Source organism: Poecile atricapillus, chromosome 4 (assembly GCF_030490865.1).
Source record: "Poecile atricapillus isolate bPoeAtr1 chromosome 4, bPoeAtr1.hap1, whole genome shotgun sequence".
NCBI classification, from domain to species: domain Eukaryota; kingdom Metazoa; phylum Chordata; class Aves; order Passeriformes; family Paridae; genus Poecile; species Poecile atricapillus.
Genome location: NC_081252.1, coordinates 40,764,760 through 40,791,594, shown reverse-complemented (window position 1 = coordinate 40,791,594; position 26,835 = coordinate 40,764,760). Strand labels below are relative to the sequence as shown.

Sequence of the window (26,835 nt, the reverse complement as noted above, 5' to 3'; positions counted from 1 at the left end):
TTGCCATAGGAGAGGAAAGGAGGGGAAGGGGGGTATCAGGGTTAAATTGAGGGTGAAAGATTCCATTGCAATGCTATTGTTAGGTTCCTATGTGGTAATACTGTTCTCATTATGTGACTTTAACCTGGCACTGTACTTGTGTCCCAACAAATTAGGGAAGCTGGCTCAGCTGGTTGGGACAGAGTTCATTAGGCATGGCACTTTAGGTGGCATAATTTTCACAGCTCCAAAGCAAATTGGAGTCCTCCCAGAAACACAGGTATCATATTCTAACAAATCACCTATCCCAGAGGCCATCTTTGACTGCTCTTATGAAGCAAGGTGAATCATGATCTTTAGGAAAACTTAATGGCTGCGATCCAATTTAGCAGCTGGATTATATTAGTTCACATTTTTAAGGACAAAGGTTATAATAACGAGATCTTGTGTTACTGGATTTACTCAATTAGGTAACATAGTTACCTTAATGGTTCTGTAACAGTTTTCTGGGTGTTAGGAGTGATGTAATTTCTTTCTTCTAGGTAAAACAAAAGAAGACAATTCTATAGATAAAGGCAGACTAGTAAAAAACAGAAGAGGGATAAAAGAGAGGGCAAAATAGGAACACTGTTACTGAGAAACAAGAAGAAATTACAAGACATTAATGACAGAGATGCAGTCTGAGTCAGAGTACTTTAGGGCCTTGAAAGCACAAGTAAAAATTTAAACCTGATACACCAGGCAAAAGAAAACAGGGAACATAAAAGACAATTGTGTGTGTGTTAATAAACATGCACACTTGCATGATATACATGTTTATAGAGCTTAGGACTGAAACAATGGATTTTTCCTGCCAACCCAACACTCCACAACATTGCATCTTCTATGGGATAACATTTGTGAATCTCCTAACAAGCTAATGAACAAGAGGCATTTATTTCAGCTTTTACATGGTTGAAGGTGCTCTTATTTCTACTGTATGGTCACATACATTTGTATTGAGGAATTTTAGTTGCATACAGTTCACATTAATATAGGAGACAGAATTTGGCTTACAGGCTAATAAAGCAGTAAACCACGTTTTAAGGTATAAGCAATGTTAACCACAGACCTGAAAATTTCTCAAAAGCACTAATCTTGATGTGTCTAATTAAATGGTTACTTTTTCATGCAAATAGATTCTGCTTACTAGGGGAATGAGAGGGAGAGGGCTTGTTGTTTTGAAGTGACAAAACGTGGCTTATGTTTGTTTTTTTGGAGGCTGTCGTCACCCTGCTCCTCATGCAACTTGGGCCAACCAAAACTCACAGAGCCTCAAGGGCTGCCAACAGCCCTTATCAAAGCTTATTGCAGCTTCTCACGCGATTTACACACACACAAATACCCCTCTCCACCGAGCGGAGCTGTAGCTGCCCTGGGACCCTTTCTCAGGGGGGCGCAGCGAACTTATCCCCTCCGGAAAGCCCGGGGGTGGGAAGAGGGGATGAAGCTGGTTTTCCCTTTGCCTCTTACTCTCCAGGGTTCATCCAGACGCTCGGGAGGACGATTTAATGTCCCGCTCCGCCCCTGCTTCCCCCCGCCCAGGCAGCTCCGGGAGGCTCTGGGTCATACGAGCGGGGAATGAGCTGCTGCAGCGGCGGCGGTAGCAGCAGGAGGAGGGAAGGAGGGAGGGCACGAAGGAGGGAGGGCACGAAGGAGGGAGAAAGGAAACCGGGCAGGTGACACCTCGCTGGGTTGCTCCGGCTCTGCGGGCGCGGGGCGGGCGGCAGGAGCTCGGTGGCCATGCACGTCAATGGGAAGGTGGCTCTGGTCACCGGCGGGGCGCAGGGCATCGGCCGGGCTTTCGTCCAGGCGCTGCTGGGCAAGGGCGCCAAGGTAAGCCCCGGGAAGCGCGTCCTCCCATTCCCTCCCCTCTGCCTCCAGCCGGCACCCTCGGGCGGGGGGTTATGGCAGCCCCGGGGCTCGGCTCGGCAGGGAACCTGTCCGTCCGTCCATCCGCCCGCCAGCCACTCATTTTCCTCCCTCCCCGCTTAGGTAGCCCTGCTGGACCGCAACTCCGAGGCCGGACAGGAGAGCAAGGCGGCCCTGGACGAGCAGTTCGAAGCGCAGAGGACGCTGTTCATCCAGTGCGATGTGACGGAGCAGGAGCAGCTGGCAGGTAAGGGGGAGCGCGGAGCGCTGCGCTCCGGCGAAAGGCGCAGCGAGCGGAGCGCGCCCCGGTGCAGCACCGGTAAGCGCTCTGCAGGACAGCCTGCTCCCGATCGCCGCTGGCACTGGCTCACAAACCACTCGATCCTGAACCTGCAGAGGCGAAATATCGCTACCAGCATTACTACCACAATTTCACTTTGTTCCTCGGCACATCGGAAAGAAAAACCGAAGTCGTTTCCATTGAGTGTTGTGTGTGATATTTTTGCATAGAAGCCTCTGCAGAAGATAATTGCTATTTTATGAGCAATATATATAAACTTTAAAGCTCATACTTGCTTTTTATGAGGTTTCAGTGCAGATTCCAAGCTGCATTCCCTCGTCACAGGAGTAATAAATCCTGTGCTGGGTTGCAGTGCTCTTTCCATACAGCTCACTTTCATTGCGTACTGCCATAGCTGAAACCAGAATTGGCAAAAAGTGGCACGCTGCTTTATCATGGGGTTAACTATAGGGTGATAACACTTCAAACACATTTTGTAGATGCATGGAATGAAAGCAGCTTCCCTTATGAGTGATTTGCATTTCTGTTTTCACTTAGTGGATAAACAGTGTTCCCTGCTGAGTATCATGTAACGTTGATGTACCTTCACAACATTTCATAACAGCACATCACTTCATCGAAGTTTCATTATTAAATGGTACATTCATAGGTAGTGACTCAGATTCAGATTCTGACATCTCTTTTGTCAGTGCCCTTTCCCCAGATTCATTTCTGCCATGATAGATGTGAACAGTTTTGGTCTGTTTTCATTCATTACACTTCACTGGTCCCTTTCTCAACAGTGATCATTTAGCATAGCCTTTCTTCTTTCAGAAACATTGCTGCTATTCCAGAATTCAGCAGTACTGCCCACTGTTCCAAGTTGGCATGATTATTCCTAATTCTATACCTTTACATTATCTGTTTGTAAGAAAGATGCTGGCCTTTAAATCTGGGATCTGCTGTAATCAGCAAAGTTTTTATCAGCTAGGTTGATTATTGACTTTTTCTCTAAGTGGGAGGAGTAAGAAGCAAGAAAAAGCATCCTAGAGGTAGGAATAACATGTGCTGCTGAGCAGGTGTGTTACCTCAGTGTGCCTTGACTCCCACAGCTCCTCCTCTCTTCAGTGCCAGGCGAGTGCAGGACCAACAGGGTGTGAACCAGAAGCTGGAGTGAGAGGAGTGAGCTGGAGTAAGAGGACAGGTCAGCAAGGGAGTTTTTGGAACCAAGTTACTAGGAAAAGAACAATCAGAGTAAAATTGGAAGTGGTTCTCACAAAGAAAAAGAGCAAGAACAGGCAGCTGCTGCTGATAATGCCTCTCCCATCATTGCATTAATCTGCCTGCAGATTTCTTACCATAAATTTGCAATCATGTCTCACAATCCTTTGAGGATTCTGAGCTGGTTTTAGTGTGGTTTTTTTTGTTTTAACTGCCTAATTTTCATATTTTTCCTCTTTCAATTGTAAGCTACTACCTAACAAATTTAGATTAATCTCACATTTAAGGTTTAAAGGTTTTGTTGGATGAATCGAGTCCTGTACTTCATGTTAAAGGTCATGTGTGTGAATGAAGTTCCTCTTTTTTTTTTTTTTTAATTTTAGCTCTTACAATAGGAAGCAAGTCCCTGTACTAGAACTAGTATTTTTAAGTACATGAGGCTTATGGGCAAGAAATCATCTGCCTAATATACTTTTAGGTCTTGCCTGTACTTTTTTCTATGGTGGTTCTTTCACCTAATCCCCCACAAAAATCTCCTATGTCATCCCACTTTTGAAAAATCACCATACTTACTTTTTCCTTCCAGGTATGTTTAAGAAGCTCACATATAACTGGTGTTTATGCAGACTTTGCATTGTTTTTTTACCTTCCCTTTAAAATTGATCCTTCTCTTATTTTTTCCTTCCACACTCAACATTTCTTACTATCATCTGCTTTTAATTTTTTATGGTTCCATAAGCACTAATTAGTATGCAATGCAAGTACAGTATTATTCTACATTTGAAGAGGGAAGTATAAATCAGCTTATACTGATGTGTAGGTGACAACTGCACTAAGAATTCTAAGAATAAGATTCTTCTTTTTGTGGACAGGTGATGTTTGGGATTACTATAGGCAGATAAACTTGTACCAGAAATATTCCAAGCATAGATATGCAAAACCATTTGGTCTTTTCTCAATATGTAAAATAGAAAATTACAATTAGTCAAGTCTGTGTAAATTTAATTAAAAAGTCATTGGCAAAATTACTATTATCCTTGGTGGTTTTTGAAAATTCTATTAAGAATTAGAATCTTCTTAAGATGTTATTTAGAGAAGGCTTAAAAGAGAATTAGCCAGTTTACAAAATTTGGAAGCTAAGTAAGGACCCAAATTGTATTTATTTTATTTATTGGAAATAAGTTAAATATTCACTTCTGCTTCTAATAAATCCAAAGGTTTTCATTTTCAATGGCTGATGCAGAATTGGAAAGATAAATGGATAAACTGGAAAGAAGAGTTGAGAAATCAGAGAATGAAGTGGCAACAAACACAAGAAAAGAAAAAAAGATAGACAGACCAAACCAGAAGTTAATATTACAGTATTCTAGTATAGAATATTATAAAAATCTGTACAATAAAGGCAGTTGGACAAATTAAATCCCATCAGCTGCCCAGCTCTTGTTTTAATCACAAGATGATGACTATGATGGACCTGAAGCATTGAGACAAAGAAAAGGCTGGTGCAGGAAACGCTTTGTAAACCCCTGCAACTGCTGCAGAAAAAAGTAGATGTCTGAAAGCTGATGCTATACACCTGATTGACACAAAGAGCTAAGCACTAAAGAGCAGAGAAGGAAGATGCTCTGGGATCACCTTTCAGTGAAGCAGTTCCATCAAGGCCTGTCAAGCCTAGTTTTAGTATCCCTGAAATATTGTCGATTTTGAGTCAAACACCAAAGTTTTTTAAAACAATATTGGGGAGATGGAGTCTTGGTTTACATAACAGTGAATATTTAGCGATGAGGAATAGTATTTGGAGGGAAAAACAAGAAAGCTCTATATACATGTCAGATAATATCCTCAGTCCTGGAACATCTGAGTCTGGAATGAACATCTGGAATTCATCTCATCCATCTTGCTGAAGCAGAGCCAGGTTTGACAAGTTTGCTCCTCATTATGACATCATCCTGTTTTTCTATACACATCTTTTATCTCAGTTCTAACACTGTCACCTGGAAAAACACAATGTCATTGGGGAAGTTTCTGAGTTCTTATTTTGAAATTCTTTGGAAGACAAGTCACTATTTTTATGCTCAGAAAAAAAGATTTGAATTTTAGAAACACATTATTAAAGTTACCTGACAAGTAGGATATATAAAAACTTATCTATAAATAGATACTTCTAAACAATAATCGTGATTAATTATTTGTAGTTGAAATATTCATGTCAGTTATTCATTAAATAAAAGCTGTGTTCTTAGTCTAAATTTGGACTGAATGAAGAAATTTTTTCTGAACACTTGAAGGTTTTGTTTTTCATTCAAAATAGATAGTGTCAAATCTTGACTTTACTAGCTATATCAAACTGTTACAAATCAAGCTGTAAATGCTTAATTTATATAGTTGGGGTGCCAAACATCCTAACTAATACAAAATGCATAAGTGCTAAAAACTTACATTAGCTCCTGTTATCAACCATCATCAAACCGAATTAGAACGCAGCTATGTTATCTTAATCCTTCCACTTTACCTTAATATATCTAATGTTGGTGCATGTCAAATAAAATATTTAATTAAATGTTGCTCACTAATGTTCATGAAAATAATGAAGATATTTTGGTAGACTAATAAACCATTCATTTTTCTATGCATTGTATTTTAATATCTTATTTTACAAAGTTCTAAGTAATGTCACTCTTCGTTCTTACTATAGGTGCTTTCAAAAAAGTGATTGAACATTTTGGAAGGCTGGATATTGTGGTTAATAATGCTGGAGTGAACAATGAGAAGGACTGGGAAAGCACTATACAAACTAACTTGGTAAGCATTATCTCCTTTCGTATGTCTATATTTCAGTATTTAATGTTGGAAAACAACAGTCTGCGGCTTGTACAGGTTTTGCCAAATGACAGAACATAATTTATTGGATTGGTAAGTACAGCTACTGAAACAATCACCACATAACTGAGTCTGTGGTGGGTCCCTAAAATTGTCTATCCAAGACATACAGCACTGTGTAGAGGTGCTAGGATTATCTATCACCAGACAACATTCTCTTTCTAGAAAATCCAATTAATCCCCAAATAGGTATAAGAATCTACTGCTCAAAGCAGTAGAGCTGCATCTGCACTAGGGAAGTCTGTCTCTATGAATGTTTTAGAACATTTTAGTTACTTGTGAGGCTCAGCTGGCCTGCCTAAGGATAGTGATTTGTTGATACAACAAGTAAACTTGTTCAGCCAAGACCTCCACATTTTCCTCACCAACCATGACAGCATAAAATCTGAGTTTTTAATATAGGCCACTTCACCACTGTCACTTTTTATTTAAGGACACTTACTCTCAAAATCCAGTATATTCAACAAGCCTGTAAAATTAATTTTCAAGCAGTTACCACTTCTTTGATATTATCTGGTATCTCATCAGATGAAACCACAATATCTGTTTCTCAGCTGAAAAGTTTTTAATTTCAAGTACACCTCTAGGACATCTAAGCTCCAAAGAATGACCTTTCTAGCATTAATAGAATTTCTAGGTTCATGAAATTCAGCTTGTAGTCTAGCATCTGTGAAGTCCTAATTCAATAGTGATTCAACAAGTCACCCCATGATCATACTTAATGCAAAGAAAGTAGCAAAAGGAAGCTTTTAAGAGTAAAATGTGAAGTTTTCTCATTTGAAATTTGTCATGCAACAAGAAAGCTCAGAATATGAAAATTAGGTGTGTTTTTGTCAAAAAATGTAAGGGCAAAAATACCCATCTTTGAATCCTAATACCTCCAAATTTACAAACTAACAAAATACCTCCAGGACAAGTAACACAAGCTGTATATGAGACAAAAAGACTATAAAGTTAAAGAAAAATTAATGAGAAAATAGGTATTTGGAAAAAGAAGGGATTTTCATAGCACCTTTTTCTTGATTTTTTTATATCTTCCTTAGATATTCTTCAATATTTAAGTACATATATTTCTTCCTCTTTATTTCATTTCTAAAATGTTCTGAAAAATTAAACATTAGGAAACTTCAAGTTGTGAAGTAACAGTAATTTGTCATCCTCAGTGATAGGCAATATCTGTATCTCTTTGTACACATCCCTTGAATGTAAAAGAGGACTGCATTCTAGAGGACTTATTTCTGGTTTTAACACAGGATATAAGTAAATGTAGGCAGCCATCCACCTGTCAAATTTGCAAGCACAGATAATTAGTCATCACTGGAAATACTGAAGTCCATGTGAGAAATGTGTCTGACTGTGATACTTGCTGTCAAGGTAAATATCCTAACTTTGAATGATGTCATAATTTTTGGATGCCAATAGCTTCAAACGAAGACATTGAGAACCTCCTCTTACTATATTGCAGAAGACACAAAGCTGGGTGTGGGGTTAATCTGCTGAGGGGTCAGAAGGCTCTGCAAAGGCTCTAGATCTGAACAGGCTGGATTGATGGGCCAAGGCCAATTGTCTGAGCTACAATAAGAAGTGCTGAGTCCTGCACTTTGGTCACTACAACCTCATGCATTGCTACAGGCTTGGGGCAGAGTGGCTGGAAAGGTGCCCATTGGGAAAGGGACTGGGGAGCTGGTCAACAGTGAGCCAGCTGTGGCCAGGTGGCCAAGAAGGACAATGGCAATTGCAGATACAGATCAGCAATAGTGTGGCCAGTGATTGTCTGTACTCAGCATTGGTGAGACTGCACCTCAAATGCCATGTTCCATTTGGGCCCCTCACTACAAGAAAGACATTAAGGCGCTGAAGCATGGCCAGAAAAGGACAACAAAGCAGTGAAGGGTCCTATGAGGAGCAGCTGAGGAAGATGGGGTTGTCTAGCCTGGAGAAAAGGAGGCTAAGAGGAGCTTTATCAGCCTCTACAATCACCTGAATGGAGGTTGTAATGAGGTGAGGGACAGCCTCTTTTCTAAGAAGAAGCAATAGGACAAGAGAAAATGGTCAGAAGGGCTGGAGGAGGTTTATATTGGATATGAGGAGAGATTTCTTCACCAAAAAGGTTGTCAAGCACTGGAACAGGCTGCCCAGGAAAGCGGCTGAGTCACCATCCCTGGAGGTATTTTAAAGGCCTATAGATGTGGCACTTGGGGTCATGGTTTAGCGGTGGACTTGGCAGTGCTAGGTTAACAGTTGGATTTGATGACTTAAAGGTCTTTCCCAATCTAAACAATTCAATGACTATTATTTTTTTTCTTATTACACGTAACTGAGCAGAAGCAGACTATAAGTGGTCTCAAGTAGCAGAAAAACTAAAATCCAAGTCTTAGAAGCCTATATGTTTAACTCCCAAGTTAGTCCCCTAATTTTTTTCTAAGGAAACCTTACATAGTTTACACATTATTGTATATGCAAATTCACCATAAATGTCCTGACGACCTAATACACAGTTGAAAGTTGAAAAATTTCATAAATACATGGTAGTGACTGAAAGAACATCTAAAATGATCAGAGTAGAAGTACAGTTATGTGGGTAAAATCAAAGCCACTGTAAGATCCAAATATCTCCACTTACCTATTGATTTGATTGTTCTTTCCCTGTCTAACACCAAGTCAACTAACTAGCTTATCTCCATGAGCATTTCTGTTTGGTTACTGTAATTTCTGTAAATTAAGATATAACACTTTGTACTTTTTGTTTTTTTAATTATAACAGCAGAAGAAAAATAGCTGTATCTTCTATGCGTTGGTTTAGAAAATAATATTTTTCTCTTTCTTGTAGAAAGGACCAAAACATATATGAAATACATCCTTTAAAAATGTCTCAATCTCCCTGTAGTAGGATAGTTTAAGTATTCTTTGTTTTTTCCTAAGAACAGAAATAGCTGCAATAGCCACACAGTGTGACACAATGTGTGATACAAAAATATGCATACATTTTTTATTTTAGAAAGGGAAAAAACCCTCTACATGCCAGTCATAATCTTCGTGATATAATTTATATACTGATATAACAAATATTCCCTGCCCCAGTTTAAAGTACAAAGTACAAATGTAGAGCAGTACAGGGCAAGATAAATCAGGACAAACACATCTGGGGTGTGTTCTTTACAGCTACAACAGTTCACAGAACCGGTTGGTCTTCAGGAAAGATTTTGAAGGAATGTAAGGAAGTTCTCTGCCAGTACTGCTCAAGAAAGCATGAAGAAGGTTCAAAAAGTGTGACTTAATTTGGAAGGAAATGGAGTAAAACACAATTCCTACTGGTGTCCATTACAGTTTCCTGAGAGCAAGAAAAGACAACTTGATAAAGCCAGGGAGGGGGTGTAGGAAAGAGTACTGACTACTAAAATGATATTTCTACTGCAGTGCTTTCCACCATTTTGCTACATTTTGTGCTAAAGTTCCATCTATTCATTACTTTATTAATTCATCTATTTTTTATTTTTTTTTTACTTACATGTTCCAGTAATGCCATCTATTCCTCACCTCAAAACTCCAAATCTCATAGTGTTTACTTGATTGATATCAGCTTGATCAACAGCAGCTTCAACTAGTGATAGTCATTCAAAGGTACACTCTTGTTATTATGGAAATAATTAAGTTCATTAAAAAATGAACTTGGCAACCATAACAGAATTCCATTTTAAAGAGAGATGACCAGTGTAGTTTTAGCATCCTGTCACACACACACAGAGTGTGCACAGAATAGCACAAGGGTGTATGACACATAAACTCTTAAGGGTCCTACCTACAGTCCTCCAGCATAACAGTCTTTTTTGCATTCCTAAAAACTTTTGCCTAAGGGATCCAGAAATTTCATAATCTGACTTTTTTCATTCTTCAAATCCTTAAAGCAAGAAAAGGGCACACATCTTTATAAGCTTTGAGCATGTTTGTTATTTAAACACAAGTGGGTGTTCTAAGAGGCGTCAATAATTTTATCTTGTGTTGATGTGGCTTTCTGGAACCACTGTAATTAGAGTGACCTAGTGGTCAATTACAGTGGATAATTACAGTATCTTTTGTCATTACAAATGCACCTAGCACATATTATACTAAAGACAATTTCCCAGATTACACACAGGGTGTTATGTTCTTGTCAGAGGTTTCTGAAAACTGACATAGGTTGCTGCATACAGTTAAATGTAGCAGTACACCTATGCTTGCATTTTAAATATTACTCCAATCAAAAGTTTAGAAGTACATTATGTGGCATTTTGTCTACCTTATTGTTTTATTATAACAAAAAATTAATCTTGTATATATATTTAAACCGATTCCCCAAATGAAATGATGAAAAAATTTGAAATCAAAATCACAACTATCTCCTGTTTATGTGATAATTTTGCAGTTTTTAACACATTCTGGCAAAACTTTAAATTGTAGGCCAGAGTCTGGGCACATCAAAACACCCCAGTCGTATGGGATTCAATTATATAAGCATTGTCCAGAAGTAGAAATCAAATTTCTTCATGTGCATAACAGTCTTATTCTTCATTACTAGGCAAAATGTAGAAATATGCAACAATTCCAAGTTTTTACATTTTTCATGAGTTTGCACAATTTGTTTCCATAAGTGACAGAAGTAACAAATTTCCATGAATTTAGAAAAGTCCCTTACTAAAATCAAGTCCACCAACATCATGGTTTGTCCCTGCAAAATACTTAGATTGGAACTACAGAAAATGCACCACTGTATATTTATGTGTGACTCCTTTCAATACAGCTCATGGTGAAACACATGTTCCAGCAACTAGAAAACCTTGCAAAATCAATGTTTGCTTATCAGTCAGGACCTATTTCTCGGAAGGCCAATTAATGTTTCAGCAGAAACCAGAAGGGTAGCTAAGCAAACATCAGAAGTGACGAATTGAATTTATTTTTGTGACAAAGACTTCATGATCATCACCAGGCTGTTCCACTGTGCAAGCCATAAAAGGGAGTATGCTGCAGCCTTCTTCTGGTCCATACACATTGCTGGCCTTTCCCAGCATACCAGGAGAAATGGGAAGGACTGAACTTTCATCCCAAAGTAATATAACCTGGACACATAGCTGGAGTCAGCAGCTGGAAGTAACCTCTAGGTATTTTTGCTGTCTATATTGTGCTAGGAAGGACACAGAGACTTACCTTAATAGCACAGAAGTCAATTAATTTTTTTAGCTTGTGGTTTTAATGTATGTTCGCAGTAACCAATGTTGAAGTATAGTGAAAAGCAAAGGTTTTGAACTAAGAACACAAGACCAGCTATCAAAATGGAATACTATTCCTATGTCCTTCAGGAAGGTGGAGGTGTACTGAAGGTGGGGAGGGAAGTAAAGAAATATGCACCTGCACCATAAAAAACTGAAACATAGTGTTTCATTCCCACCTTGCAAAAAAGCTATTGACTTGAAGCAAATTATCAGATCCTGCTATATATTCCTTTCTCATTTCTGCCTTTTTCCTCTCTAGACTTCTTGTTTTCCACAGTTTGAGCTGGTAATTTAAACTCAAGAGTTTGCAATTTAATTTCATATAGCAATCAAACTAAGCTATACATAGGAATGCCAAGGGACTTGCATGCTTGCTCCAACTTGTCTATGTCCTAGAAAATTTACTTTAAAAAAAGTCCCACCTTCCTGTCCAACAGCAAAATTTTCCATAGATATCACAAGCAGCACTTTTAGTTTCAGATTTTTGAAGTTCATCTTATATAGTTTACAAAGTATTTTGAAATGTTTCCTTATAGATAGTCATTGATTTACAACATCACTCTTAGGCAAATTATAATGGGTCAAATTCCACCTCTGTGTTAACCTGCTTTATGAAACCACAAATCAGTGGCTCTTTCATTTTTGTTCAGTATCCCTAGCACTGAACTATCTTAGTTCAGAAAACAAAATGTTAGGACAGATTGCTATTCTGTTTTCTCAAAGGAATTCATATTCCCACATCACCTTGATACCAGTATAGTGCTCATCTTCAGCACTGAAGATGCTGATGTATTTTCTCATAGTGAAGTACCAGATGTATGAGACAAGAGCTGGTAAAAGGAAACCTTATTAAATAGGTGTGATAAACTATGTCAGTCGGAACAACTGTCCTGAAACACTAGAAAAGAAGCACTGTGTACTAAGTTACTTTCAAAGCAATTGTCACTTGAAACGGATGACGATTAATGATGTCCTGGGCATCATCACCAAAGAACACTTTCTTTTTTAAGTAGATAAATCTAAAATGAAACGCAAAGTATGAGAACTAGCTTACAGGCACAAAATGAAAAGACCTTTAGCTTCTTTCATTTAATTGAAAGGAAATTACAGACATTTTCATCATAACCTAAAAGCAAAGAACTGGGTTCAGAAAACATAAATTTTGAGAGGATTGGAAAGAGGGGGATTCTTCCAAGGGAATGGGAAATGCAACACAAAATGCTTCAGATGAAAAGTGCCATCTGCTGAGAGTGCAGACAGATTCTTCTCACCCTGGGTATGTGGTTCAGAGTTTACCTGCGAATAATTCTTTATTTTATCTGCCCAAACATCATAAATAGCTATTTCATCCAAGATCGACCACACTCAGTGAGGTTTTTGTGAGGATCACAGGTAAGGATTACAAGGCTTTAGGGGGTAGAAGGGGCAATATCCAAATGGCAGTCTGCGTGTATCTTGAAGACCACATCTCACAATACCTTAATGTAAAGGAGAACATGTCTCCAGTCACTTGAAGAAATACTAAGTTATTGGCTTCCAGAAGGAGAAGAAGAACAATACAGTAATTTTGATTGAACAACCAAGATACCCATTTTTTGCTTGGTTTGTAATTGTGGTTTGGCCAAGGGCTCATCTAGGTCTATTATCTCTGAATTAGAAGGAATAGAAAAGCCTCTTCAAGGAGCCCCAAGCTACTTCCTTCTTCAACTGATTTACTTTCTCTAATCATCCTAAGTGGAATTCTCTTTTTCTGCTCAGCAGGCTGAGCCACTGCTCCAGGGCATGACAGGACCTGCACCTGCTCTCCAAAGACAGCATTAACCCCTTTCTTTCTAAAATATCTTCTGTACAGCCTATCATATATATAATATACGTGTATATTAAAAAACACATTCCAAGCTTAAGTCCAAATCTAATTTTAGTTGAGGAGCCAATAAGTTTATGTTCAGAATAAATATAACTTATAGCAACACTACTGGACATGAACAATCTTGGTTTTAATAAATCAAACTTACATGTGAAAATGAACATTAAACAGCAATAGATTAACCTTTATAATGGCTGTGCTACTTTCCAGGACATGCAAGAGAAATCTGATTTAGTTTGGTATGTGTCAAGACACTGAAGACAATTCTTTAGAAAGTTTCTGGTTAAGTATTTAATCAGCACTGTCCTTTTTAAATTAATCAAAATATTTTGAAAAATATGTTAGCTTAAACTTCCCAGGAAAGGAAAAGAAATCTATTTATGGGAATTTTTTCTTTAAGAAAAAATTAAAATAATATTTCAGAATTTTCAAATGTTCGTATTTTGTGAGGTTTTACACTATTCCAGGAAACAATATCTCATTAAGTGCTGAAACTATAGAAAATGAGAAAAGCTGATCCATTACCAAGATTCCAAAGGAAACTTGGTAATGAGGTCTCAGGTTGTTTTATCTCTGTCAATGGGCAGCCTTATGTTACTTGAAAAATGAACCAGTTATATTAATAAAGTAGGACATGCACTCTTCCAAATCTGATTCTTATTAAAACCGAAAAGCATGAAGGATATCTGAAATGGAATTAGAAGTACTTCTTTATATTTTATAACATGCATCTCTAAAAATATCAGCTAATGAAAATGCAATACCTATCTCAAGATTATTCCAGTTTTGATTTGGGAATTTAGATAGTGCCAGAAAAATAGTGAACTAATTAACATTCTGATTTTAAAAGCTTTTTTTTTTTTTTTTTTTTCCTCTTTAGTTTCTCTAGTAACTATCCATTAGATTTTAGGCAAATGCAGATTTTCTCACTGTGTTTTTTTATATGGGAAATTTCTGTCTCCATTATTCTACAGACCTTCTCTGGTCAAAAATATTGATATAATCATGAACACTTCACCTTTCGGACATCTTAATTTATTTGGGTCAATAAATAAGCAGTCGTAAAATACAAATGAAGTTCTCATTTAAAAGCAAAATAGTATTTCCAAAAGACTAAAAGTGTGTCTCAATGCCTTTGTCCATTTTAAGTAGAAATTGTAAAGCAAATATGAAATGATTACAGAGAGATCAGAAAAAATTTGGTACTTATGGAACTCATCACTAATGCAGTAATGCTGGAACGTTTCTCTAGAGTTATTGTCTTCCACCAGGAGCCTTGTCTGCTGCCCTTTTCTCACTATTGGTTTCACTCTCAGGTAAAGTGACTTTCTGGGAGAAACTCTTCTCTCATGATTTACCCAGGAAACTGGTTACCCAAGCCTTAGTGTGTCTTTGGATAGCTCAGTTTAAAAGTCTAAAGCTCAGTGAGAGGAATCTCAGCAGAATTTCGGACTGCAGTGGGGTTCAAAAAGAGATTTTAAAGAATCAAGATGATACAGGTCTCAGAATTTTTTTTCCTCAAAGTTCTGTCTTAAAAAAATAAAATTGTAAAAATCACAGCTAATATTATGCTAACAACATCTCCCATCTCTTAGAATGCCTTTTTTACCTTCTCTTTATTTGCCTGTGTGGGCCAACTTTCATATGGGAGGAATGGTAAAACTCCTGTAACTTTAGTCAGAAAATAAAACACATTTTTAATATTCTGGAAACAGAAATATATCATGATACTTAATCCTAGAAAGTGTGAATTTCTTTTGACTTGGGCCTAATGCAGTTTTAAGTATTAATGTTATCTTCAGATACAGTCAGTACATTTTTTATAATATAGAGCAGGCTATCTCAGAAAAAATGGTGGTATTTAGATCAGTTCGTCTGCCACTTATATTTTTAGATAAGGAACATATTTAATCTATAAATTATTTACTTTTTATTTCATTTCCTTCACAACACTTATTTCCGATTTCAATATTTTAATTTATTTTTTTATATTTTATTAAGAGAAATAAGTAAACTGCTATTGCTTCTGTCTATTGCAATTGTGCTTCTGAAGTTGTTGAGTTGCAATACTGTGGAGTGTCTCTGTGCTTAAAAACTTCAAAGCATAAATAAGATCACTGGTAAAGCGATTCAGGTTCTAAACACCAATATAAAAGCAAGTTTCAGTTTGTAGAAGCACAATAAATATTTTGAATAACATCAATAATTCAGTAAAATATTTTGAATAGTTTCAAATAATCTTTGAGTATCTTCAATAATTCCTTCCTCTCTATACCAGACATCTGTGATCAGAGGAACCTACCTTGGTCTAGAATACATGAGAAAAGGGAATGGAGGCGATGGAGGAGTAATCATTAATATCTCATCCTTGGCAGGTGAGAAAATTTTCTGTGTAAACAATATCTGCTGGGTTTTCTTCTTAAACAAATTAATCATACTAATCAGTCTTACTTTTTATTGCTCTTCCCTGTTTAGGAATATTTTGAACTGGTTTTCATCATAGCAACTGAAGGAATATCAAATGACCACAAATTTCATTTGCTTTTTTAAACACAATTCAAGAGCAGAAAATCAGAAATTTTCTTAATCAATCCATTTTGTATTTGAAATCTTGAGCCTGATGTAAATTCCTCCATTCAGCTCAAGAGGAGTACATATGTAGGAATATCTAAGACTAGACTATACCTGTTTTATTAACAAAGATTGTCACACACCCACTCTGTGTTCCAAGTCCTTTCAGATGTGATCTACCTGAACTTGAGAAGTCATAAAATTAACGCTCATATTTCACCAAGCTTAATCAAGCACTTTCTTTGCTCACTAGTTATCTATGCTATAACTGTATTTCAATTTATTTGTATAAAAATAGAATTATATGAATCCTACATCAGCTGGGGGTAATGCTGCCCTGTTGTGAGGCAGAATTCTGCACCGTTTTCTGTAGATACACTCAATGTTTCAGTGACTGGGCTCCCAGAAAAAAAGCACAGCTGAAGGAGAAACTGTACATAGAGAATGAAGTCACCTGACAACCTTTCTCAAGAATTTTGTGGGGAACTACTTGCATTCTCTCTTTTTTATTTGGAGAGGTTGTTCTTTCTTTCTTTCTACTGTCAGACTGTCTGTGAGAAATAGTACATATGCTACCTGACACTCAGATTGACAGAGGGGTTTTTTTTTGTAGCTGTGCAGATTACCAAATTCTAGTCATTTCATTCCAGGATATTCCTATGTGTTTTAACAATGAAAAGCCAATTAAGGTAGCACCAGCTATAGATAACTGCTTGTGCATAAGTGTGGATGTTCCGAGTAGTTTTAAGTACTCCTATAGACCTTAGCTTTTGTGATAAAGAGTCCAGTTGACCCTACTGACATAATGCATACGAATCTTGAGGATCTGACTTAATACATTCACGTGTCCAAAGGGTGAAGGGGGTCTTACTAAAAGACTCCATGTACCTTTAAGTCTGCATTTGCCATACTGCCTGGCATATTGCCTACTGACACCAGTAAGTTTATCTCTATAGGCTGAAATGGACATTGTATTGGGTCCAAGTTAACCTGAAGGAAGCTGCTGTTGCAGTGCTAGGGGTCATCAACACAAGTAAAATATTAAACAGTTTCACAGAAACACCGATGCCCAAGGCAGTACATAAGAAAGGGTGGGGTAGCAAGTGGTTTGGTTCCTTTTCTAACAGGTCTCAAATGGACACAAAATTATTTTTTTTTAAGACCTAAAAGCTTGGCTGTTCTGTTTGTTAAGACAAACAACAGTTTCTTTGCTTTGTTTGGTTTCACATGGCTTTGTTTAACAATTGTTCCCAAGGTCATAAGGAAAAACACACTTCAAAAGCCAACATATACTAATTTTTATTGCTTATTTATTTACTACTGTTTGTGCTTAGTTACTGTAATTCTTCTTTCCAGTCTGAAGGTCTAAGTCCTGAAGTTTATTCCATATATGAAAGACAAACTTCCACTGGCTTCCTTAACATCCCCTTCAAGTGTTTTCTTAGAGCTAGCTTCTGTTGATCATTAAACTTCTGAGTGGTTTTGATTCCCACTGTCCAAGTTCTCTGTAAGATACAGACAGCAAATCTTCCTATGTCATTCTGAGTAACAATAAGGGTTGTACATAGTGCTTATGTGAAATTCAATAATATTTCCTTTGCACATTAATTAGCCACCAGTACATCATGGTGGGAATTTGGCCAGTGATTTGGACTAGGGACAGAATCAAGCCTTACAGTATCCATACACATTTCCAAACACCCATGGTACTACCAAAATTATTCCTGTGAAGTGGATGCTTAAAAGTGTTAATTCAGCTGGATCAAAACCAGAGCTCTTGTATCCAGTAGTGAGTCTTCCTTTCCTTAGTCTTGACCCCAGACAGGACTTAAAAAAGGAAGAGAAATCTGTGAGCACATGCAGCAAGCACTCAACTATGTTTCAAAGCTACAAAATTTAATTTGATTTGATTTGTGCATTCATATCAAGAAGAAGTAATTCTGCTAAACTGAGATAATGAGAAATGTGTTTTACTTCAAATTTGGCTCCATAAAAAACAATTTCAATGTTTACAGGTTTTGGCATCAGAATAGACTTAATTTTCAAATTCAGGTAATAAAATGTTTTAAAATTTCTTCTGTAGAAAGCCACACATGGTACATTTTATTACATTTAATGGAATAGTTAAAAGCATCAGAGAAAGCATAAAAAACTAAATTTAACTCAAGAGGCTGTTTAAATTATCAAACTTGATCTTTTACCTTGTGGTGGCTGGTACTTCCACCCTTTTTGCAAAGAGTAAAAAGGCAAAAGGAATTCAAGTATAGGCACGCACTTTTGTTTTGATGGCTTTCATATTTTTAAGAAGGTTTTCTGTGAAACTGAATTTGTATCTGTATTTTAGCAGACAAAAAAAAGTCAAAGTATTCACAGAGGGCTTAAAAAAATGTTAGGATTTTTTACCATAGTATCATGGTACTTCTTTGAGAGTCTGTTCTATATGTAGTAAATCTGGGTACCTTCGTGCTGCACAGCCATATCGGTTTGATTGCACTCAACTTCGAGCATTCAGATTCTGCAAACCGCTGGCTTGGCTTCCCTTTACTGAAAGCTTCAGCCAGAAGAAATGCTTAAAGTACCTGTCACAGCAAACAGGATTTTTTAGGACCAGATGCTATATGTATTACAGGAACAAAACTGTGGTTGCATCACCAAGCAAGGACTCTATCACAGTGATAGAGGAGCAGAGGTGTCAATGGTTGTACAGCTGGACCTTCAGTTCAGCATCATGACAGAGCATTGGTCCCTCCCCTTTGTGAAAAGGAAAATGCTCAGCAGAATCTGGCAGAATGAGCTTTAAAAAATTAGATGTTATTCCCTTCAGACTTCAGTTCACTATAAAAAAAAAAATCATAGAAATGGCACAGCTTAGAATTTTTGCTAGGATTTCTGCTTCACCTTTGTTTTGGCACTCAGAAAGACTACAATGATGTCATGGGGGTATGCAGAGAGAAAATCTGAAAGGCCAAAGTCCAGTGTAAAAGAGGAGAATAAATCTATTCGAAGAAAGGAACTTACTCAAATCTCTGAGGGCAACTTGTTCAGTGGGAGAGTGTAACTGGGGAAAAAATGTTTAATTCTGTTTTTATCAGAGTTCTTTGTTCATCAAAGTGGAATGAAAGGAAATACTGGTTTCAGCAAAGCCTATTGATACAATTTTGATAGAATTCTCCACCTCCAGTACTAATTTCTCAAGAGTTGGTTATTGAACCTATTGTCCATGATAAATAAGGAGTTGCAGTGAGACACCTGACATCATGTCTTCAGTGGTAGAGTGATCTTGACACCAACAAGGAGAGTGGACTATAAGCAAGGGCAAGAACTGTCTCTCTCAGCCTGCCGGGAACTGAGAAAAATAAAACAGCAGTTAACACTGCAGCACAGCATTATTTTTGGTTTGCTGGAACAGGTTTTGGTAAACCAAAGAGCATCTTGACTCATCAAGAAGTCATTTGCAATTCACCATGTAGCAACATCTATAGAGAGAAAAATCTAGCCATAGCAGTGCCTCCCCCCACCCCGACTAAGAGAGATTAAAACCCAAATGTATCACTTTCCAGAAGTACACTGCCCCATCACCATCCATTTGAGCACCCTCCTCTTCTTCCTCTCATTATTTTGTGCATAATGGTCTCTAGTCTGCTTCTCTGCCATTCTGCTTTGCATAAGGTAATTAAATATTTATGGCAGCAGCAAATAGAATCCAGATTTTCTAACAAATGAACGCACTAACTAATATGTTATGAACTCATTTCTGCTCACTGGTTGAATAAATATGCAGGCAGAGCAGACTCAATATGACACAGTGATTCATCATAAAATACGTGCTAGGAGAGTCCCTGGGACACACCACCAGCACAGGTCCAGCTCTTCCCAGGGCAGGGAAGTGGCTCAGAGCCAGAAAGGCCATATTGTTGTTCTGAGTACTAAGCTCAGGAACAAAAATGAGACAGGACTGTTACTGTTTTGTGTGAGGAATGCTAGGACTAGTCTTAGATGCTTTATCCAAGTGAGATGATTTTTTTCTTGGTTTTTCACTTCAGCAAAAATCATTTCAATTAGAAAAGAACTGGTTTTCAAAAAAAAAAGCTACTTGTTCCTCTCTCCCTGCCTAGTTATTTCTGCTGTCTTTGGCGTTATAGTAAGTCTTTGAACCTTATTCCACTTCATTATTATGAGCTGTGCCCTTCCTTTGTTTATTTCTTGACTTTGTTTCTCTTCCCTCTCAAGTAAGAGGTAATTTTTCTTACTGTGGTTAAAAAATAAAAATAAAATTACTTCTAAATTCTTCTTCTGTGTTTCCCAGTAGATTTCTGTTTTATTTCTGCTAGGTGCAACCTGATTAGAATTTCCTTTAAGCACGTAAAAGTACTTGAGTGTTTGTTGTGTTGTTTTTCTTTAAATAGTATTGTATCTAATGTGCCAATATTCCGATGTTTCCAATAATTTGAAGAATGGTGATCAAAAGTCATCAAACAGGGAATATTAAGAATTTCTGTGATCACAATCCAGAGGAGTCAGTACAAAAAACATTTCATTCTTCTTAAGCAGAAGCATAACACATTAATCCAAGCTAAGCAAATAAATACAATTTTAAAAGAACAGCCAGACAGTAGGTTAAGTTGGTCATTTCCCAGTATTGAACAGTGCTGCTTTCACAGGATCATCAAGATAGCATTTAAATCAAGATAAAACCTTGAAGCTGTCAGGTTGGTGATTAGAGCTTTGTGCTGTCTTAGAAAGTTCTTTCCTTCAGACAAAATAGATTCCAGAGCAATGAGCCCATGCAAGTCTGGCATATATCATTTTTCTGGCAAATCCATACTTAGAGCTAAATAGTGAATTCTTCATCTCCACTGGGGTAAGTCACTGCCCTTCTTGCATGTATCACCCTAAGATCTGAAGTATGAAAGATAAAAGTATATGAGTTATTAATTGGGATTACTTCCATTATAATCAAGCATTAAGGCATTAAAATTACTATCCAGTTTTACAATAGCACATTCAGGAAAACATTTTATCCTCTAGCTTTCAGACAGGCTGAAGTTTGCTATTCATAAGGGCCTGAATTTCAGGTGGAACTACAGCATCTCTTTGGTCCAGTTCAGCTTTTGTTGTATAAATTGTTGGCATAATTGGGAGAAATGAATATGCATTCATGGTCTGTCATTTCTTCTTGACTAGCTTTTTGCCACCAACTCAGTCTTACCAGAATTAACTTCTTAGTTTTCTTCCAAAACCTCCATTCTCTCTTCTTTCTCTCCTATAAATAAAAATTTTGTTCTTTCCCACTCAGACCATAAAGGTCTACTGTGTTAGCAGAAAATTTTTATTTTGCTTCTCCTATTCTCACACTTCCTCCCTGAACACACTGTAAATGATTGCAGATGTCCAGTTCCCACATTAGATAATCAAAGCCTATCTAAAATACTTTGATCCTCAACATACTTGAAATACTTTACTGATTCATAGATGCCTCAAAAATATCATTCTTGAGTGTTTTCTTCCAGATTGTGTCCTCTATTTTAAGTCATACTTCATAGATACAACTTTTCCTTTTTAAAGTTATGCTTTTTAATTACTCTCCTTTTGCCTTCATATTTTTATTCATCTAATTTTTTCTTAGCCTATACCAGATTACAAAATATTTACATATTAAAATTTACAAATATCTACTAATCCATATTGTTACATCTCTGTTCACAAATTTTTTACACTGTAGACCTATACATGTCTTTAAGGTGATCATAAATTAGGAATATACAACATCTTCATTCAGCTACCTTTTTATTTTAAAGGACTCATGCCTGCTGCATTCCAGCCTGTGTACTGTGCTACAAAGCATGGTGTAATTGGATTCACACGGTCCATAGCTGTAAGTATGCATTTTCCAAAAGGGTGTCAGCAGCTCCTTGGGAACATGCTTAAGTTTTTCATGTTCCTGCTCTATAGCCACACAACTGGAACTAATTTTGTGAAAGAAGGCAAAGTGTGTGAAGCAGTGGAGGTTCCCTCCTTTCACAAAAGGAATCATCCGAAGATGGAATAAGTACGGCATCTGTGTGTTTATGACTGATTTGAGGTTTGGAGAACATGGAAGAAAGTGTTGCAGAGTAATTTAAGGACGGTAGGAGGAGTCCAAAAGCCAAATTCTAATCCAAGTTGTAAAAATATTTTTTCAGAACCCTGTCTCATTCATTTAACATTTTGATTTCCTTATTTCGAAGTCAGGTCAATGACTTTTTTAATGATAAATAGGCACCAAAGTGTACAAAAGTGACTTGAACACATCATTATTTATTCTTACCAACTCTTAATACTCTGAAAATGAAAAATTGCACATTCAGGATGGGGCATGTAAGATGACCATATTATAAGTCTCAGCCTCTAACTCCAAAACTTTCTAGTTAAATTGAACAAAAAAGTGTAAAAAAACAACTTGGAAAGAGAAAAAACAATTACACTTTAATAGATTAATCTTACAGATATTCTACTCACATAGTATTTCCAATCTGATTTCCATAATAAAACACCTGAAATTATACTATCAATTTAATGACACTAATTGCACTCTATCCATATTTTATGCCCCTATCCCCACACAAATAACTCCTTTTTCAGATTAGTGTGAATGGTGTGGATAAGTGTTGCATATATTATATTAAACACATCAGGAACATGGCACCTCATTTTCCAATTTTGTTTTCTCGTTATAGATATAAATATCACCATCTAAGGGAAAAAGTAGAGGAAATGCTGTCTTTAAGGAACACAAGAATGCCAAGGAAAAAAAGAATAATAAACATAGTGAACTACAGTATTCATCAGGAAGGGTACTACAGCCTAATGTTGGGCAGGTTTGCTACCTTACATATAGGACTTCAGTTTCTTGTCTCCCCAGACCAAAAAAGCAGGCTACCATACCATGAAAATGACATGTGACTTACATAATACCTGAAAGGAGTCCATTAAATATTAAAATAAATAGAACCCAGTGTTTAAAAGTTATGGTTATTCTCTGATATATAATGTATAGTTCATCAGTTCTGTGCTATTGCTAAGAAAGTTTATCCAGCACTCAAGACATACCTGGATGTAGATCAGACTTCTTTGCTATGTGCACACTTTGGCAGAGCCACAAACCAGGGGTCCTACCTCTCCCAGAACAACCTTTCTTTCATCATGTTCCCGAGCTGCTTCCAGAAAAAAACGTCAGTTCACAGGGACTTTCCAGTGGAGATGCTCAGAGACAGATTCATACCTTGGCAGGGACAATAGAACAAGTAGAAAGGTTTAGCATTACAGTTGTAGGGATAGAGAACATATTCTATTTCTGTTGATGTGAGGAAGGTATCTTAATACAGTATCTTAAAGATAATTTTATTCATTTCAAAGTTTAATAAAAAAGCTCCTATAAGATTGGAAGCATACATTTAGGAGAACCTTTTCTTGTTTTTGCTTGGAAGAGTTGTATCATCACCCTCGAATACTGTTAATGACATGCTAGAGAGCACTAAGAACAAAAAATATTATGGAACAACCAGCTCCATGTACAGAGTTCTGATTTCTTAGGGAATTGTTCTCCTAACAAAAGAAATCAGGGTTTTTTCTAGTAATCTAGTATGATTACTAGAGAAAATGTGCTTCAAACTTAATTGTTAGGAAAATCAGTAGTAACAAAATCTCCTTACTTAGCAAGGCTGAAAAGTATTTTGTGGTAAATCTCATTCTTCGAAAATTTGCTTACACAATTCTGTCTTAAAATGTTGATGACAAATGCCTACCCCATTCTCTTTTCTAGTTAGCTGCCAGTATGGAAAACTACGGTGTGAGACTCAACACAATCTGTCCAGGATTTGTCAACACACCAATTCTTCAGTCAATAGATAAAGAAGAGAATATGGGACAATACTTTTCATACAAGGATGAGATAAAAAATATGATGCAGTTCTACGGCGTGATGGAGTAAGTCAGATACAGTGTGGTTTTTTTGCACTTTGTTGATGAAGAAGACACACTTTCAGCAAAATTAAAATAAAAGGGAAATGCTGCCCCAGATAAAAGGCTATCAAATTTCTTATCCTGTATACAAATAAAAAGGGCTATTTTAAGAGGACTATCTGCAAAGTGATATATCTCTTTATGCATTCCCATTTCCCAGCAAAGTTCAAATCAAATTGGCAAATTAAATATAGTGATTTTAGTTTTTAATAGCTTTTGGTGTTGCCTCATGGATTTGTTTAACAAAACCCATTCTAAGATGCTGGGTATAATAATATAATATTAAGATATAGGTAAGATATAATTTGCACTGAAATTTCCCAAAATTTTCATGTGAACCAAGATAGAAATCAGACCAAGATCTGACAGAACTGGATTAAGAGCACAATAGCAACCACCATTGATCAGATCAAAGAGTTGTCCGACCCATCACAGTCTTGCCAGCAAAGACCAAAAGTAGACAGCTTTGACTGACTGTCAGGACATGACAAGCATAAAGTGATATTTTTTAACACTTCCTTAGCTACTAACACCTTCCAAGATGCTTCTGCACAAAGGAAATTTTATGACTGTGTTGTTTCACCCATACTTTTCTTTATGCAAAATATTTTGTACCTACTAACCACAGCAAACTGCATGTGAAATTATCCTTTATGCTAATTTGTACGTCAGCTCTGCTACAGAAGCAGGATAAATAAACAGCAAAGAGCTGCAGAGGATTGTGTAAGGATTACTTCTGTCCAGTTCTCTGACAGAGAAAACTTTGATAGGAAACCCAGGGGCAGCTGGATGCCTACAGGCATTTATCAGAAACTAGAGCAAACGTGATGATTTGCAAAATAGCCACTTTAAATGTATGTCCTGATTAAGGAGAATACATATCTCTTCTGAAACACTCATACCACCTCTGCTTTTCCTCAAAATAAATTTGTTCAAATGCTTATTTTTTAAAAATTTTCAGATATATAGATTTACATTTGGTATCTTGTCCTTCCTACATGGTCTATTATATCATGACTCTGAAACAACTTTTTTTTTCAGCCCATCAATAATTGCTGAGGGATTGATAACAATAATTGAAGATGATACTCTAAATGGAGAAGTTATGAAGATCACAGCATCCCAAGGAATTCATTTTCAGGAATATGGCCAAACACCTTTTACATCATCAAAGAGATAAATAATTGTTTTGTGCTAATTACTTTTAGCTTTTCTTATGTAGAAAAATTTTGAAAAGAGTAATTCTGCAGGAAAAAAGATTAGTGTTGTTTTTAGATCAGTGACAGTGTTCAAACATTTGCATCCTAATAATAAAGAGATAGGTGAGAAAATCTGTTGTGGGAAGATGTTATCACCCTATTCTGATTCTATAAGCACTAGTAACAGTATTTAGTAAAAAAACACACTGCTCTGAAGCATTTTTTAATTATTATTTAGTAGTAGGGGCCATTTTTTTCATTCTGGTTGTTCTGATCTACATACTCCAAGCATAGTTTAGTTCATCTGACTCACTTTTGTTATAATTCTTTTTACTGTTGTGCCTACTTATTTACATCTTGAATTCTTCAGACCAGGAATTCAGTTCAGGAATGTAGATCACAAATGTAGCCATAAAGAGTTAAGAATTAACTTGCTTTTATGAAATGTTAAATATGGGCAACTTAATATGTTGTATATCATATAAGGAAGTACAGATTTTTAACTTCTTGGATTTTAGATATTTATAAAATATTTTAGAAATATTTTTGTTTTCTTTTATAGATATATATATATGTTAATTTTCTCACTCTGTATATACAAGGATGAATATTTGGGCATTGATTTAAATGTCTGCTTGCCTATTAAATTTTATTTTCTAAACCTTTAATTTCTTGTCTTCATCGAGTAAAATCTCAATTCAGTCCTGAATAATCTGGTTTTTATCATGTTTATACATTTGCCCTTTGGTTTCACAGTCCATATTCACAGATGTAGCATGTCATATAGCAGCAATGAAAACAAAAATTGAGCTTCTTACCTCCTGAGCACTACTGAACCTTCTGAATCCAGGTCAATCCTCAGCTACATTTATGCAAAAAATCTTCATACTTCATGGGTTATATGCCTAACAAAAATAATTTTTTGCATGTTAATTTCATTAGACTCATAGCATAAGAAGATTTAATAGCTCCTGGGAAAGCTGGAAAGTTAATATTTACCCTTCTTAGGAGTAATGACTTTCATTCCATTGATTTTTCTTACTGAAAGAGTGGAAACAATTGTTCTTACCTTCTGTGCAAGTCAGGGAGTAGTAAATCTGTGGAGAGAAGAAGCAGGAAAGCATACTTTGAATTACTCATCATTTTCCTAATGCCTCCATTTTTGGCTATGTTAATACTATTTTTAAGCCCATTTTGAACACATGCAGGATGCTAGACACACCTTTAGCATCCCTGTATACCCTTCTGGATTAAAAATTACTATCTGATTTGATAGTATTAGTTTCTATGTTTGTCTCATTAAAATCAGAGCATTTCCCAATACATGGCAGAGTAATGCAAAAGAGATGATGAAAACTTGAAGTCAGTATGTGTTAGCTAGGTCCTAAAGCTGATAATCATCTACCTTTATGTGTCTCCTTGATAAGCAGGATTTCAATGTAGTCTAGAAAACAGGGAAGGTTTAATAATAATGATTGTACATGCAAAACATGAAATCACCAAACACCACACTAGGACAGTAACTCAGCAGTTTATCTTAATAACACACTTCAAATAACAATAGGAATATTGTTGATGGTACATTGCTGGCTTGATTGCTTTTGCTCATCTCTGCTCCTTAATACCCCAAAAGAAATTTCGGCTAAACAGGGTGGGTTGACTTTCCCGGGGAATCAATGA

General features: G+C 36.7%; 1 protein-coding gene across 3 annotated transcripts; it reads left to right on the top strand.

Moving 5' to 3' along the window:
• Positions 1-1,358: 1,358 nt before the first annotated feature.
• On the top strand, positions 1,359-25,832 carry HPGD (15-hydroxyprostaglandin dehydrogenase). 3 transcript variants are annotated; one of them, XM_058837793.1, is made up of 7 exons: positions 1,359-1,854; positions 2,014-2,137; positions 6,087-6,193; positions 15,663-15,759; positions 21,754-21,830; positions 23,757-23,920; positions 24,998-25,828. In XM_058837793.1, the coding sequence occupies exons 1-7, from the start codon at positions 1,762-1,764 to the stop codon at positions 25,134-25,136; spliced, it is 801 nt and encodes a 266-aa protein (XP_058693776.1). In that variant the 5' UTR covers positions 1,359-1,761; the 3' UTR covers positions 25,137-25,828. The 3 variants fall into 3 exon arrangements, with proteins under 3 accessions (XP_058693776.1, XP_058693779.1, XP_058693777.1); XM_058837794.1 differs by lacking the exons at positions 1,359-1,854; positions 2,014-2,137 and adding an exon at positions 7,525-7,645 and having other exon boundaries at positions 24,998-25,832; XM_058837796.1 differs by lacking the exons at positions 21,754-21,830; positions 23,757-23,920; positions 24,998-25,828 and adding an exon at positions 15,860-16,017 and having other exon boundaries at positions 1,362-1,854.
• The last annotated feature ends 1,003 nt before the right edge of the window (positions 25,833-26,835 follow it).